The sequence below is a fragment of the Stomoxys calcitrans genome, chromosome 2 (genome assembly GCF_963082655.1).
Source record: "Stomoxys calcitrans chromosome 2, idStoCalc2.1, whole genome shotgun sequence".
In the NCBI taxonomy this organism is placed as follows: Eukaryota; Metazoa; Arthropoda; class Insecta; order Diptera; family Muscidae; genus Stomoxys; species Stomoxys calcitrans.
Genome location: NC_081553.1, coordinates 86368947 through 86385888, shown reverse-complemented (window position 1 = coordinate 86385888; position 16942 = coordinate 86368947). Strand labels below are relative to the sequence as shown.

Genomic DNA, 16942 nt, shown 5'->3' with positions numbered 1-16942 from the left:
GAATTTTACATGTTCAAATTCTACTAAAACTGGATTTCTTATTGAAGATCATGTATTTACTGTATTTATTTATTTTTAATGAACATACAAAAAAAATTTAATAATAAAATACTTAAATACATAACTAATTAATTAAAATTAATTTTATACTAAATCTGAAGCTTAAAACCATAATTTAAAATAAAATTAAAAATATTTCAAATGTGTAGTCACAAGTTAGGAAAATGTTACAAATCACACTGTAATAAAATGTATTCAAGTATACAAATATACCCTCTATACATTTGAAATAAATTTTTATTATATACTTATGAAAGAATTAATTAATATTTACTAAAGAAAAAAGCCCTAAGGAAACTAAAGAAATGTATTTTTTAGAGAAAAGTTTTAAATTAAAAAAAAAAACTATATTATGTGTATGTAGAGAATTTAAGTTGGATGGTCTTAAATGTTTGTTCTTTTATTTTGGGATAAATTTTTTTAATAATTATCCTCGTCATATCCATAGTAGTCGTCATCCTCGTTGCCATCGTTTAACATATCCTTGAGTGATGAATATTCTTTTTCAGGTTCTGGTTCAACATCTTCATCGGCAATAGCATCCTCATCCATTTCCATATCATCTAAATGAAGAGGAGAAAAAGAAAAATGCAGGTAAGTCATATATCATATATGGGAAAAAGGATACAATTTCCAAAACAAATATTTTTATTAGAAAATAATTTGTGTAAAGTCAGAAGCAAAAAAAATCGAATTGTATAAAACTAGGATGCTTATCTGGGGGATAAATTATTTTAAAGCAAATCTAAATATGGCTCAGTTTACACCCTATTCCACAGGGATTTATAGGAATGTAACACCACTCAGTGTTTTACTTTCTCTTTCCCTTGGGTAAGGGTAGTTTTGATACCCTTATCCTTGTTGTTATTGTTGTAGCCACATTGGTATATGGAGGTGGCGAACGGTAATAAGACCGATCATCGCAGGAATGCAGCCCCGCCTCCCACTGAGACCCTCCATATCGCTAATAGTTCGTGACTGTAATTGCAGCTATTCCGCATACGAAGCATTTCACTATCCGCAACCTTTGGACGCGACCGGTATGACGATGAACAAATACAAACGGAGCTCAGAGTTTTAACCTTTTCCCTTGTTGAAGGTTAGTTTTCGTACCCCTTTTTTTAAAAAGGGTTAGTTTTAATACCGTTTCATTGGGGAAGGGTACTTTTGGAACCCTTTCCCTTGGAGAAGGGTTCGTTTTATACCCTTTCATTGGGGAAGGGTATTTTTGGTAATCTTTCCCTTGGGGAAGGGTAGTTTTGGTACCTTTTCCCCTAAGAACGGTTAGTTTTTATATCCTTTCATTGGGGAAGGGTAATTTGGGTACCATTTCGCTTGAGGAAGGGTAGTTTGGGTACCATTTCCCTTGGGGAAGAGTTTGTTTGTTTGTTACCCTTTCCCTTGGGGGGATGGATAGTTTTGGTACCCTTTCCCTTGGAGAAGGGTAGGTTTGGTACACTTTCCCTTGGGGAAGAGTAGTTTTGGTAACCTTTCCCTTGGCGAATAGTAGTTTTGGTAACCTTTCACTTGGAGAAGGATAGTTTTGGTAACCTTCCCTTGGGGAAGGGTATTTTTGGTAACATTTCCCTTGGGGAATGGTAGGCTTGGTACCCTTTCCCTTGGGGAATGGTAGTTTTGGTACCGTATTCCTTGAATAAGGGTCGTTTTGATACCCCATCCCTTGGGGAAAGGTAGTTTTGATACCCTTTCTCTTGGAGAAGGGTAGTTTTGGTAACCTTTCACTTTGAGAAGGGTAGTTTTGGTAACCTTCCCTTGGGGAAGGTTATATTTGGTACCCTTTTCTTGGGGAATGTTAGGCTTGGTACCCTTTCCCTTGGGGAATGGTAGTTTTGGTACCGTATTCCTTGGAGAAGGGTCGTTTTGATACCCCCTCCTTTGGGGAAGGGTAGTTTTGATACCCTTTCTCTTGGAGAAGGGTAGTTTTGGTACCTTTTCTCTTGGGTAAGGGAAATTGTGGTATCTTTCCCTTAGGGAATAGTACTTTTGGTACCTGAGGAAGGGTAATTTAGGCACCCTTTCCCTTGCGGAAGGGTAGTTTTTGTACGCTTTTCTTCGAGGAAGGGTAGTTTTGGTACTCTTTCCCTTGGGAAAGGACCCATTCCCTTTAGGGAAGGTAGTTAATTACCTTTTCCTTTGGGAAAGGGTAATTTAATAAGCTTTGCCTTGGGAAACGGTACTTTTATACCATTTCCATTGAGAAGGGTAGTTTTGGTACCCAATCCCTTGAAGAAGAGTATTCCCTTGGAAAAAGGTAGTTTTAGTACCCTTTGTTTTAGGAAAGGGTAGTTTCATACGATTTTTATTGGAGAAGGGTAGTTTTGGTACTCATTCTCTTGGAGAAGGTTAATTTTGGTAACCATCCTTTGGAGAAGGGTAGTTTTAGTACCCATTCCCTTGGGAGAGGGTAGTTAAGGTGTTATTTCCTTGGGAAAGAGTAGTTTTGATGTCCTTTCCCTTGGAAAAGCGTTCTTTTGGTATCCTTTCCTTGGGAAAGATTAGTTATGGTATCCTTTCCTTGGGAAAGATTAGTTATGGTATCCTTTCCCTTGGGAAAGGGAAGTTTTAGAATGGTAGTTTTGCTACCCATTCCCTTGGAAAAGGGTAATTTAATACCATTTCCTTGGGAAAGGGTAGTTGAATGCATTTTCCTTTGGGAAAGGGTATTTTAATATCCTTTTCTTGGAGAAGGGTAGATTTGGTACCCATTCCCTTGGAGAAGGGTAGATTTGCTCCTCATTCCCTTGGGAAAGGGTAGTTTAAATTTTTTTCTCTTGGGCAAGGGTAGTGTAGGTATCCTTTCCCTTGGAAAAGGGTAGTTTAAGTATCCTTTCTCTTGGGCAAGGGTAGCTTAGGTATCCTTTTCCTTGTGAAAGGTTAGTTTTGGAACCCTTTCCTTTAGGAAAGAGTAGTTTTGGTACCCTTTCTTTTGGGAAAGAGTAGTTTTGATATCCTTACCCTTGGGAAAGAGTAGGTTTGGTGCCCTTTCTTTTGAGAAGAGTAATTTTGATATCCTTACCCTTGGGAAAGGGTAGCTTTGGTATCCTTATCCATGGAAAAAAGTAGTTTTGGTATCCTTTCTCTTGAGAAATGGTAGTTTTGGTACCATTCCATGTGGTACCCATATCGTTGGGGAAGGGTAGTTTTGCTACTCTTTCCCTTGGAGAAGAACAGTTTTGGTAACCTTACACCAACTAATTTTCAAATAGAAGTCTTTTATTGATCTGTACGGTTTCTTTATCAAAATATACAATGGAGATTTACAATGGAGAGTTGTCTAATACAGTGCACTATTCCAAATTTTAGGGAAATTGAGTAATTTATGCGCCTTTATGAGCCAAGAAATTAAACCGGGAAGTTATTGTTGTAAATATACAAATGGTTTAATGCTGGGATTATTCTTACTCGGCTATAGTTTCCAAGTCGAACATTAAGTATATTGATTTGCGTCGATGTTTGTCCGTCATGGTCTTTAAGGCTGCGTTTAGGTAGTTTTTTTGGTTTCCTCTCTTCGTTTTGATCACTCCAACGGACCACAATGATTCTGCGAAATCTACTACGGTCGGCCAATCGCTTTATAAGAGGCCAACAGGCTTCTTTGTCCATAACTAAAGTTCCCTAGTTCTTGCTCTTTCTTTCTTGCAGATTGCTGTAGTGTGTGCTGGCAACATAAAGAGTCCGTCGAGGGTTACTTACCCTTAGGGTTTTTGGGAGATTTACAAACGGAATTCTTTGTCCATTGACCCTTTCTTTGACCTCTTTCGTGCAGTTAGAGAAAAGTGTGGCTGACGATTTTGCAGAGATTTTCAGGTTAGGACTGCTGGAAAGTGACAGTAGGTCTTGGAGAGAAATATTTATCCGTTCACACATCTCCTCGATGGTACTGCTTCTCGCCAGAATGAAACAATCATCCACATTAAGTCTCTCTAAGCCTCATAGCGTAGTTGGGGTTTAGAGATGTATAGATCGGAGAGAGTACATCCCTTTGGGGGACTCCCTTTTTTACTCCAAGTATGATTGTCGACCGTACATGTCGCTCCAAATATACTCTTTGTCGAGTTAGGAGATAAGAATCGATGAAGCCACTGCAGAGAATGGGGGGACAGACCGTATCGAATGTATGCGATAAGTCAAGGCCGACGAGAACAGTTGGTCCGTAGAGTCTCCTACCATTGAAACAGTTGTTGTTGTTATAGCCACATTTTAGCCACATTTTCGTATGTGGAGGTAGCAACCCAGCAATCTCGTTCCTGTCCATAGAACCGATCGCAGGTGGAACGTTACGGCCATTGGTTATCTAAAGACGCTTTTGCTTATGCCGCCCGGCCTTTCAATGAGACTCTCTACTCGATACCGCTGATTCCCCATAACTGCAATAGTAGCTACTCCGTGTACGGAACCTCCCACCACCCGCAATCTGTGGACGTACCCGGTCACTCTCAGCTGAGCTTCTCGTGACGAACATGAACATCACATAAATCGGAGCTCCAACCCGCTCAGGGCCATTCATTGCCAAGCCCGTCGTTTCTGTAGTAGATATATCTGTTAATGGAGTGGTCCCCCTGGAGGACTCTTTTATTTAACTTCGGGGTCTCGGTAACGCCTTTTTAAATCATTGCAGAGGTCTGCCGGTCGAATGCCTTCGATAAGTCAAGGAAACCGAGAACATTCGGTTCACAGTGTCTTTTCCAATTTAGATCGTGTCTGATATGAGCGTTGACGGTGGTAAGTGATTTTGTTGTGCTCTGCATTCGATGATGATGATTTGTTGGAAGATGGGATGAACTTAAGCTGGGTACGAGTAGCGCTTTATGTGTCTTTGCTACCAGTGATAGGTTAGAGATAGCCCTGTATGAGACTTCCTCGTATGCAGCTTTCGTTGGTTTAAAAACAGGCACCATCAGACCCATTTTCCACATATCTGGTATCCGTTGGATCAACAATATTCCGTTGGAGCAAATAGCTTTTGGAACAATGTCATTGCAGTGAATGGGGTGAACAGTCGATCGAATGCCTTCGATAAGTCAAGGGCCACGAGAACAGTCGGTTCCCAGGGTCTTTTCCAATTTAGACCGTGGTTGATATATGCGATGATGGCGGTAGTTGCTCTTATTGTGCTCTGCATGAAATCAGAAATGATGATTTGCTGGAAGAAGGGACGACCTTAAGCTGGGTAGGAGTAGCGCCTAAGTGTCTTTGCTACCAGGGATAGGTGAGAGGGAGAGACTTCCTCTTACGCAGCTTTCGTTGGTTTAAGAACAGGGACCATCACACATTTTCCATATCTCAGGTATTATTAGGGTGGAAATGAACAAAATGGAGGCATCCGTTAGGTCAAATGGCTTTGGGAACAATGTCAGAGGGGTTATATAGTCCGACAACGGATGAAAAAGTTGGCATAGTACCCTGCAATGTCCATAGTATGACTTCGGAATCCAATTTTAGGCCAGAGCAGCTTCAAATTTGCCGCACTCCATATCCATACACCACGAGGAAACCGACCGCCTCAAACAAACCGAAGACAACATGGGATGTGAAAGTCTCGAGACAAAACAGACATGTAATACTGAGGACGACAGCACCTAAGCGATGCAGGTTTCTATTAAGAGAATACGGCGAACCAAGTGCCACGCGATTGTCATGTCTTTCCGCCTTTTCCCTAGTATTGTAACAGCCAGAGCACGTTCAAAAATGAATCCGACCGGTTCTACCAAACCGAAATTAAACCCGATGCAGAGTTATCTTCTATGCAGAAAAGGACTAAAAGCCATGAAGGCACTCCGGAATTTGTCGGTCCCAAAACTAAGTCAGCAGCACTTGGCCGATGCATGTTTCCATTGAGTCAATCTGGTACATAGAACCGGTTGTCCTGTCATTCCCCTATCATAGCGGACTCTATGCATCCGTTATACTTCGAGAAAACCAACGGACCGGTATACCGGATAACCAAAAAGAATCTCGCTCTAGAGATATCTATTATTTTGGAAACGACTAAAAGCTTCACAGTCACTTTGGAATGTTTCAGCCCCTAGCCAATGAAGATTGCAATGGAGTCCATCTGGTGCATAGAATTGGTTGCCATACGATTGTCATGTCTTTTCGCCCATTCCCTAGCATAGAGCGAATTTAGTGTATAATATCCCGCTTAACTTGGAGTTTCTTGGGAAGGACCTCAAAATAATTGTGCTTAAAATAGAACATCAATCATGCCAAGCAAAGATGGCCTTGCAATATCAAATGAATGAATCAAATATAATTACCATTTTCCACAATGACACCATCCTCCTTGGCCTCGGGTTCTGCAACTGGTAGACCCACTTCAATTTTGGGAATTTTCGCAGCTGGACCTCCTATTGAATATGAGGGTTTGCCACGGCTGAAAATCGAAACCAAAAAACATTTATTCAAAAGTTTTTCTTCAAAGAAATAACATTTAACCAACCCATGTTTGCTGTGAATCGGTCCAGACTCGACCACCACTGGCAACTGACTGATATCCACTTGAGGCTTAACATTTATCTCATCTCTTGTGGTCTCCAACTTGACAATGCCTCCTCCCACTCCGGCACTGCTACTGGTGCTGGCTCCACCCTCGGTGAGCGTTTTGAGTATGTCATAATTAATTTTCGTAGAGATCTTCTTTTCCTGTAGCATTTTCTCTATGGCCTCGCCTGCGGTGGTCGAAGGGCCAATAACCTTTTTACGTGACTTGCGTTTCTTTTTCTCTGGTTTACCCTCCTCGCGCTCTTTGGCCAGTCTTTCTTCTTTCTCCTTCATTTCTTTGAGGTATTCCGCATTTAATGCCTTCCACATGACATTTTTACGCTCCGCCTCCTCATGGGTTAAAATGTAGTTGTTGATTTCCTCATCGTCCAGGCCTTCTAAACTTAATTCGCTAATTTCTTCTTTGGACTGAGATTTCTCCAGTTCCATCAGCTCACTTGCTGTGGGACGACACATTGATTCTATATCTGGCTTGAGGCCTTCAATTACCAGCTTTTGTGTCTTAGGCACGGCGGCCTTTAAATCCGGTGTGTCCTCCAAGCATTCTTGTATAGCTTCCAGACTGGATTTTTCTATGAATTCTGCGGTTTCTTCCTCCTCGAATTCATCGGCACCACCAATTGGCACGCTTAGGCGTTTTATGGAGACTTTCTGTGAACGCTTAAGATCCTGTTCCAATTGTAAATCGATTTCCTTTTGTAAGGCAGTCAATTCACTTTCGCCAATCTGAAAATTGAAGCAAGTTTTGAGTTCAATAATTGCAAGACTCTAAGACAGTTTTGTTCTTACATCTTTAATACGATCTCGATCTTTTTTTCGTGCCGCCTTAAATGCTGGTGGATCCTGTTCTGCCTCCAAGTCCACGGACATAAACTCATCAAGGGTCAGCGCACTTGAGGGTGTGTCTGCAAACTCTGTCAGTCTTTTACGCAATGTGGACTCATGAATTTTCACAATACGCACAATATCGGAAATGGTGCGACTGTATTCGTGCATGCGAGCTGCGATTAGTAGAGCTGAAAAGAAGAAAAAGTGGGAATTTAGAAAAATATTGTAGTTGGGCCAAATGGAATATTTAAGAAAAATGAGATTTCCAAAAGCGAATTTCGAAAAAATGTGATCTTAATTTTTTTCGATATGTCCGCTTATGTAGTTTTTTGTGTGGGAAAGTCCTCTGTAAGAAACAAAGTGGCGCCCGATCAGGGACCGTAGCGTTAGGTTAAGCATGTACTCCTATGAAGCTGAACGCCTCGTATTGAATTCTGGCATGAAAACCACAAACAATTTCAGCGGCTGCTATCCCCCCTCTAAAGCTGGTGACCTTTGTAAAAAATTCAGACGTCTAAAATTTCTCCACTAAGTGACGACGCCCCACTCCGGCACGCCGCAGGATGGGCCTAACTGACCAGAGGCAAATAGTCAATTTTTGAACTTAGCAAACTTCAAAAATTATAGACGGTATTTCATGCCTTTGAGTTTGGAAAGCCCAAAAACAAAATATTGGACCAAGGTGGTCCGAAAAGATGTCGTTAGTTGTTTGGTTTTTCTTGAGCTCCTACAGGGTGCAATTATTATTCGATTTGGCTCAAATTTTGTATGACCGCCAACATGCACACCAAGGGTACCAAGGGTGGTTCAAATCGGTCCATAACTTTATATAGCTTCTATATAAACCGATCTCGCGATTATACTTCTTGAGTTCCTAGATGGCGCAATTCTTTACGGGTTCGCTGAAATTTTGCACGCAGTGTACTGTTTTGACTTTCAATAATCGTGCCAAGTATAACCTGATATACCCGCTATATAAACCTACCTCTCGCTCTGACTTCTTGAAGTCAAATCCGGGATCGGCTATACATGGAAGCTAAATCAGGTTATCGATTGATTCAGGCTATACTTGGCTTAGATATTGGAGGTAAAAGCAGAAATTATAGTGCAAAATTTCAGCGAAATCGGATAAGAATTGCTCCATCTAGGGGCTTAAGTATAATCGTGAGATCTTTTTATATGGGAGATATATCAGGTTATGGACCGATTTTAACCATATTTGGCGGAGAAGTTGGCGGTCATAGGAGAGCTCACTTTCCAAAATTTTAAATAATAACTACGCTCTGTAAGGGCTCAAGAAATCTACTTGGGGGAGATTAATTCGACGCCCACCGTCTAAAGTAGGCGTGGCGTAGATCTTACAGACTCCAAATTCTGTCAGCATCGTTTTGATACCCTCGCAATAGCTGGTTCAGAATTTTCGAGTCCTAGCTGCTTCCTGAGATCTGTTGCCTCTAAAACCCTTTATTGGTCCTATTCTGCTTGATCTTCAGTTGGACCGCACACCTTGATATGAAAGAAGTATTCCCCATGTTTTTAAATGCATTGTTCATAGGCAAATTTGCCCTCATCAATTTGACGAACTTACGTAGGAGTGATTTTGGACAGGAAACTGAACTGGAAGTGTCACATTCGGGAGCGTACCGAGAAGTCTCACAGATGTTGGGCGCTATGTAGACGAACCGGAGGATCGAAATGGGGCCTGATTCCTAGAGGGGCATGATTAGACCAATTCTATGGCTATGAGACATAAGGCGTTTTGATAATGGATAGAGAACAGGAGCAGGTTACACCATCGCGGTACAATTAAGGCCACGATAGGAAATCTGGAAGGAATAACAGAGTTTACGGATCGGATACCTGAGACGACACTTGAAGTCGAGTGCGAGGCACTTCTGCCAGCAGCACATTCCTGGATTGACGGAAACTTTGGTATTGCAATTTGGAAGTTCATGCTACATGATTGGATCAATGCTTAAGGACAGAGTGGGTCTGGGGGGTCTTCATTAAGAAGGAAATGAGATCTGTTTTCGACTGCCTAACTATAATACAGTCCTGCAGGCGGAGATCCTGGCGATCACGGAATGAGTAAGGTGGTGTGGCGATAACGCGAGGACATCGAGTGTGAACATCTTTAAGGACAGTAATGTGGCCATCAGGGCTGTAACTTCCAGGATGGTAAGGTTACGAACAGTCTTGGAGTGTGTGTTCCATGCTGTCTTCTACATTTGAACAAAGTTCACAAAGCGCAGTAAGACGTGGATATACCAGACGTGATGGATGAGATGATGGAATCACGTGAGAAGTGGACCTACATCCACGATGTAATGGCAGGAAAAACGTCATACCAGCGAGGTCGAACCCCTTATCAATATACATAATGAATAGAGGAGAGGGCAGTAGACATAGAATGGTTACTGAGTGAGGCATTTTAAGAATACCATCCCGAAGTAATGCGAGTCCGGTCCCGGGGTGGCGTTTCCGGCGTAGGACCACTTTTGATAGTACGCTCTCATTACGTCCATAAGAAAGTCTTGGAGTATAAGGAGAATATGCATTTTCTGAGAATAGCACGATCCGCACAGCTCACTAGTGAACGGCAAAGGCTTGTCTTCAATAAACTTGCGGGGCAATATAGTCCGAATTAAAGGCGCGGCGAACGCGCAAAAAACATTGTGGAAACGGTTGGTTGAATGACGAAAATCCCGCGGGAAGATCCGGATTGTGTGAAGACGAAGGGATTTAAAGGAATTTAGAAGAAGACCTGTATAGTTTTCGGTATGATAGGACTTCAGGCACACTTATGCAGAATAGGTGCAGCAATAGCATGTGTAGATGATAAGACTTTTGAGCATTTACTATGTCATTGCCCATCTTTTGCGGCCAAGAGATACCGGTAGACACAATACCAGACTTGAACCGCCTTAGAGTCGAGGAATGGAGAACAATTGAGAGATTTGTTAGTAGAACACAATTCCTGACTTAAAGCCGCACCCTCTTCCACTTACCCTTATTTTCAAAAAGCCAAATGTAGGAGATGGGTGGGTCCATATAGTAACCCAAAAACAAGTAAAATGTACGAAGTTCGGCCGGGCCGAATCTTGGATACCCACCACCATGAATTCCACTAAAAATTTGCCCTTACTAACTGAGTTTGTTTTTGAATTATTTGTAGCAATCAAATCGGGAATTGTTTGAGGTTTCAATGGTCTCAAGAAGGCGTTTCAGGATATCGGTACTTAGGGGGCCTATATCACCATATTGACTAATTCGGATAAAACTTGGCACTGATGTTGAAAGTCTTAAGATAGGTTTTGGGGTCAAATTTCAACCAAATCAGGTAAAATTGTGGGATTCTAGGGGAGGGGATGAAGAAGTTAAAACCGGGATCGACTTATATGGGGGCCATGCCAAGTATTATGGATTTGGATCATACTTGGCATGGATGTTGGAATAATACAAGCCTTTGTTCCAAATTTCAGCCAAATTGGATGAAAATTAAGCCTTCAGGGGCTCAAGAAAACAAACCTGGGGTTCGGTTTATATGGGGACTTTATCAGTTCATAGACCGATTAGGATCATACTTATACGATTTATATGGGGGTACGATTAATATGGGGGCTATATCTGTTTATAGATCGATTCGGATCGTATTTGACATGGATGTTGGAAGTCATAACATAAGGCTTTGTTCCAAATTTCACACAAAATTGATGACAATTTATGCTTGGAGGGGCTCAAAAAGTCAAATGCAGGGATCAGTTTATATGGGGGCTATATCAGTTTATAGACCGACTAGGATTGTGCTTGGCGTGAATATTGTAAGTCATAATATAAGGCTTTGTTCCAAATTTCAGCCAAATCGGATGACAATTGAGGCTCCTAGGGGCTCAAGAAGTCAAATCGGGGGATCGGTTTATATGGGGACTATATCCAAATCTGAACCTGATATGACCCATTTGCAATCCCCAAAGACCTATATCAATAAGTAGTATCTGTGCAAAATTTCAAGCGGCTAGCTTAACGCGTTCGAATGCTATCGTGATTTTGACAGACGGACGGACGGACATGTCTAGATCGGCTCAGAATGTCGACACTATGTAGAACATATATAATTTTTGGGGACGCAAATCAATATTGCGAGGTGTTACCAACGAAATGGCTAGGTTAGTATTCCCCTCCTACCCTATAATGGTGGGTATACAAAAATTTGTTATTCATAAGGCGCCTCAGTCCAAAGTCCGCCAACCAATCATGATAATATGAGACTCAATGCAAGGTATTTTAGTGTAGAAAACGAATCTGATATCCAAATGTGGTGCCAAGTGTATGTATATTCGCTCCACCGGCGAAAGACCAGTCAAACTGGACTTATTTTCTGACCATGACAACATGGAATTCTGAACCAAGTGTCTGGGTGGTCCCCCAGCTCCCAAACTGGACATATTTACAATATGGAGCTTGAATGAAAGGATTTGGGGGTAGAGCACAAATTTGATATCCACATACGGGACAAAATGTGCCTAAACATCCCAAACATTACTTAATTACCGACCTCTCCAGTATTTGGCTCTCAAATAAAAGAGAGTGAAGAAAGGCGTAACGGATCCGACCCGGTTCAGCTAGTATGTTATATACGAGGTCTGATCAAAAAATAGCCGTTATTTTCAAATTTCGTGAGTTACGTAGGTTCGATTTTCGCGTTTTTTATACTCTCCACTAAAGGATGGGGTATACTAAGTTAATTATTCCGTTTGCAACTCATCAAAATATTTATCTGAGACCTAACAAAGTATATATATATTCTTAATCGTCTTGACGTTCTACGAGGGTTGCCATTTATATTTTAGGATTGGACAACCCTTGTGTTGCGATCAGCCAAATGGCAGCTAAATCGTAAAGCTTGACATTTTTGAGGTTATAAAAACGGAGAACGTTTTGACATACGAGCGCTATTTGTGTTGTTTACAACTTTCTATGTGGGTTAACTCAACAACAGTGCATCGATGAACTTAATTCAATTTACGTCGATGTAGCTCCATCAAGGATCAGTGTTCATCGATAGTAGAGTGAATTTAATCAAGGTCGTGTTCACTCCAAGACGAATTTCGTGAAGGTCGTCCAAAATCAGTTGTTGTTCCAAAAACCATTGATTCTGCACGCCAACTGGTATTGCAAGATCGCCATATGACCTATCGTGAGATACCTCAATCAGAGTGGAAAGGTTCAAACGCATGCAAAAGTGTATAGATCTAATAGGGACTATTTTGAAAAAACAATAAAGCGATTTTCGATAATAAATATTTGTCGATTTAGCCATGTCCGTCCGTCTGTCTGACGCAAACTTTCGGAGGAGTACAGCTAGGCGCTTGAAATTTTGCACAAACACTTCCTATTAGTGGAGGTCGGTTGGGATTGTAAATAGGCCTAATCGGTTCATGTTTTGGTTATAACCCAATCTCGGATCTTGACTTCTTGAGCCTCTAGAGGGCGCTGAAATTTTGCACGTAGCGTTTTGTTATGACTCTCAACAATTTTGCTAAGTATGGTTCAAATCGGTTCATAATCTGATATAGCTGCCATATAAACCAATCTCGGGTCTTGACCTCCTGAGCCTTTGCATTGCGCAACTCTCATCCAATGTGGCTGAAATTTTGCGCGAGGTGTTTTGTTATGACTTCCAAAAACTGTAATGTTGGTTCATAATCTGAAATAGCTGCCATATAAACCAATTTGGGATCTTGACTTCTTGAGCCTCTAGAGTGCGCAATTATTATCCGATTTAGCTGAAATTTTGCATGAAGTGTTTGGTTTCGTCTTCCAATAAATATGCCAAATATGGTCAAAATCTGTTTATAACTTTTTGTAGATCCCATATAAACCGTTCTCCCGATTCTTATCCGATTTGGCTGAAATTTTGCTCAATGACTTTCACTTTGGTCTCCAACATCCAAAACAGGTATGGCCTGAAACGGTCCATAACCTAACATAGCTTTAATAGCATGGCAAATCTTATCCGTTATCCTTTGTTTACCTGTAAAGAGATACCGGGCAAAGAACTTGAAAAATGCTATCCAAGGCGGAGGGTATATAGGATTCGGCCCGTGCGAACTATATATTCCCTCGAACTGCATGGTTTGATTTAAATTTGAAACAGTGAGTTGAATCAAGTCCCCCAACATCTGTACCGAAAACAGACCAGGCTATATATAGATAAAGTTGTCATAGAGACCGATCTTCAGCTTTAGGGTCTAAAGACCATAAAAGGCGCATTTATTCTCCGAGTTTGCTGAAATTTGCAGCAGAAGCTATAAGACTCCCGACTTTCAACCAAAATATGGTCCAGATCGGACCATATTTAGATATAGCTGTCATATAGATCAATGTAGGGATTAATAACATAAACGACGCATTTATTACCCTATTTCGATAAAATTCAGAACTGTTCCTTGTACAGATCTTCAAGGCACCTGAACCAAATATGTTTACGATCGGCCTATATTTGGATATTAATATGGATATAGTAGTGTTATATTAAATTTTGATAATAAATATATCCATGGTGGTATCAAAAGTTGGTTTTTACTTGTTTACCGCTCAGATCAACAGATACAAAGTTGTGGACTTATATCCAATTTTCCGCCGTTTGGTTCACTGTGCGACGTAACTAACCATGCGACGTAAGACACTCGTCAGGCTGTTGAACCGTCAATTGGGCATTCCGAGAGTAATAAGGCTAGGAGGAGAGCCATCGGTCGTATCCGTGGCCGCCGAGCCGATGAACATCCCATTTTACCAAGCCATCCAAGGCTCTGGGTCCAACGGAATCTCTCAATCTTTCAAAGTGTAACAAACGGAATGATGAAGTTGGAATATCCTTAAGTGGAGGGTATAGTAAACTGACTAAATATGTACACATTTTTTGTCCGCGTGTGTGAGCCTGTGTAAAAATGACGATATCCCCTTGAAATTTTCCATACATATTTATTATTGATGTAGGTTGTTGGGAATTGCAAATGAACAAACTTGATTGTTATTTGGATTTTTTTTTTTTTTTTTTTCTATAACATTTTATTATTGAAATTCATAACTTCAAGATACATTTAGCAATTTCTCCTCGCGAAGCTGAGCTTGTTTGCAAGGACGAAAAAAAAAAGTATATAGAATATAAAAAGTTGCATTATTATGTTTGTTAAAAATATTACTAATTAATAAATTAATGAATAATGGTTATGGTTATCTTCATTGCGATGCGATTAGAACCCTTTTGATTTCTTTTTTACGCTTCTTTTGGCTGGTTATGGTGATGATATCCGATGGCATTGCATTCCAGGTATTTGGCAGTTGATAGTTGAGGGCATTTTTTCCGTATTTTGTTCTAATTTTTGGCGTTTTAAATAGTGATTTTGATTTTCTTCTTGTGTTGTATGTGTGGTTAATGGGTTTCAGCAGATTTATATCATCGAACTCATTCATTATCACAGATTTATAAAGATTTGTTACGTTTAAAATGTTATGTTGTTTTAGAAAGTTCGAGACCATTTCTGGTGAAAATTCATAGTGTTGGTTTTGATTTTGTGTATATTGAGTGTTTCTATGTGTTATAGTATTTATGATATTGCTGTTTTCTTTGTGCGATTTGTTTCTCATTAAGGTTTTTATTAGTCTTTTTTGAGTTTTTTGTATAATTTTAATGTGACTTGAGGTTCCAAAGGCCGTTATGCCGTGTCTGATATGCGATTCACCCAGTGTAAAGTATACTTGTTTAGTTATGGAGAGTGGTGCGCAGTTATTCAAATGGTACAATATATAGGATGTTGAACGAAGTTTATTGTTTAGCAAGTTTATGTGTGTTTTCCAATTGAAGTTTCGGTCAACTGTTACGCCTAAGTATTTATACGTGTCCACAGCTTCAAGAAATTGATCACATTTTCCATTACACATTTCATATGTAGATTTATTGTCATGTAGACAATCGTAGTTATGGAATTTTATTTGTATATTTGAAGATTTTAGATGTGGTTGGCGAATATGCATAACTTTAGATTTGTTTGCATTGATTATCAGACCATTGTCGTGACACCATCTTGATATAACATTGAACTCAGATTGCAAGATTTTTACAGCTTCTGATGGGTCCTTGTGACGCACAACAATGGCTGTATCATCTGCATATGCAAATGCTTCACTGTTTGTCGTGACGTTTATTAATTCATTTGCATATATTAGATACAATATGGGTCCAAGTTTTGAACCCTGCGGTACACCGTAATTGGATTGCATTTCACTGCTATAATTGGCATCAATTTTAACTTTGAACGTTCTTTTATGTAAATATTCATTGAACCACTTTAGGCATTGTCCTCGTATTCCATTTCTTTCCAACACACTTAAAAGGTTTCAATGGGGTAGGGTATCAAATGCTTTACTAAAGTCTATAAACAATACTAAACAGTTCATATTATTATCTAGTTGTTGATTTATATACGACGAGAAATGACCTAACAGTTTATTTATATTTTTGCCTTTTTGGAAACCATACTGTTGTCTGTTGATGATACCATATTTATTCAAAAAACCGTTTAATCTTCTCACTATTACTTCTTCTAGTATTTTTTCAAATAATGGCAGTATTGAAATAGGCCTGTAATTATTATAGTCTGATTTTGTGCCGGATTTGTAAATAGGTCTGACTATTGACGTTTTAAGATCAGACGGAACTATTCCTTCATCAATACTCGAGTTAATAAGTGAGGTTATTACAGGGGTAAGTTTTCTCGCATTGTTTTTTATATCTATAGGCCTTATTCCATCAACTCCTGCTCCTTTGTTGACATTTAGAGTTCTGAGAATGTTGGAAATTTCAGCTTCATCCGTATTTTCAAGAAATATTGTGTTTTGAACAATACGTGGAGTTTGAATTAATGTTTTTATTTCGCATTTGTGGATAATATTATTTACGTTTTCCTTAAATTTAACTGCGAAGTTTTCTGTTATAGTTTTTAGGTCTGCTGATTTAAAGTTTTTCTTTATAACATCGTCTACATTATCAGTCTTTTTTCCAATAATGTCGTTTATAAGGCACCAAGTTCCTCTTATATTGTTTCTATTTTTTTCAAATTCTCTTCTTCTATATTCGTTTTTTGCGTTATTTATGATTACATTTAATTTATTGTTAAAAAATTTGTATTCTTTTTCTTTCTGTGTATTGTTTTTGCTTTTCTTATAGCTTTGGTATAATTTATTTCTCACATCACAGTACTTTATAATTTGATCGTTTAGCCATGGAAAGTCGTTTCTTTGTTTAAGTTTTCTTTTGTTTTGTTTTGATTTATTGTAGATTTCGTGAAATGTTTTGCATACAATTTGATATTTTTCTTCGCAAGTATTATTTTGGTTTAAAACGATGTCCCAGCTTGTGTTGTTTATAAACCAATTTAATTTGCGTTTATCAATGCTAACTTTAACTTTATTTTCTTGGTTTGATTTCTCACAGTGTATATTACTAGAAACATGTTGATCTTTTGTGTTT

At 39.5% G+C, this 16942-nt stretch overlaps 1 protein-coding gene across 1 annotated transcript in view; it reads right to left on the bottom strand.

Annotated features, from left to right (window-relative positions):
- Positions 1–410: 410 nt before the first annotated feature.
- LOC106082189 (transcription factor IIIB 90 kDa subunit) overlaps positions 411–16942 on the bottom strand; it is a 135111-nt gene continuing 118579 nt past the window's right edge. The window contains exons 5-8 of the mRNA XM_013244564.2: positions 7372–7598; positions 6521–7308; positions 6339–6454; positions 411–623 (exon numbers count right to left, since the gene is read on the bottom strand). Coding sequence (XP_013100018.2) covers positions 481–623; positions 6339–6454; positions 6521–7308; positions 7372–7598 — 1274 coding nt within the window. The 3' untranslated portion in view covers positions 411–480. The remainder of the gene's footprint in view (positions 624–6338; positions 6455–6520; positions 7309–7371; positions 7599–16942) is intronic.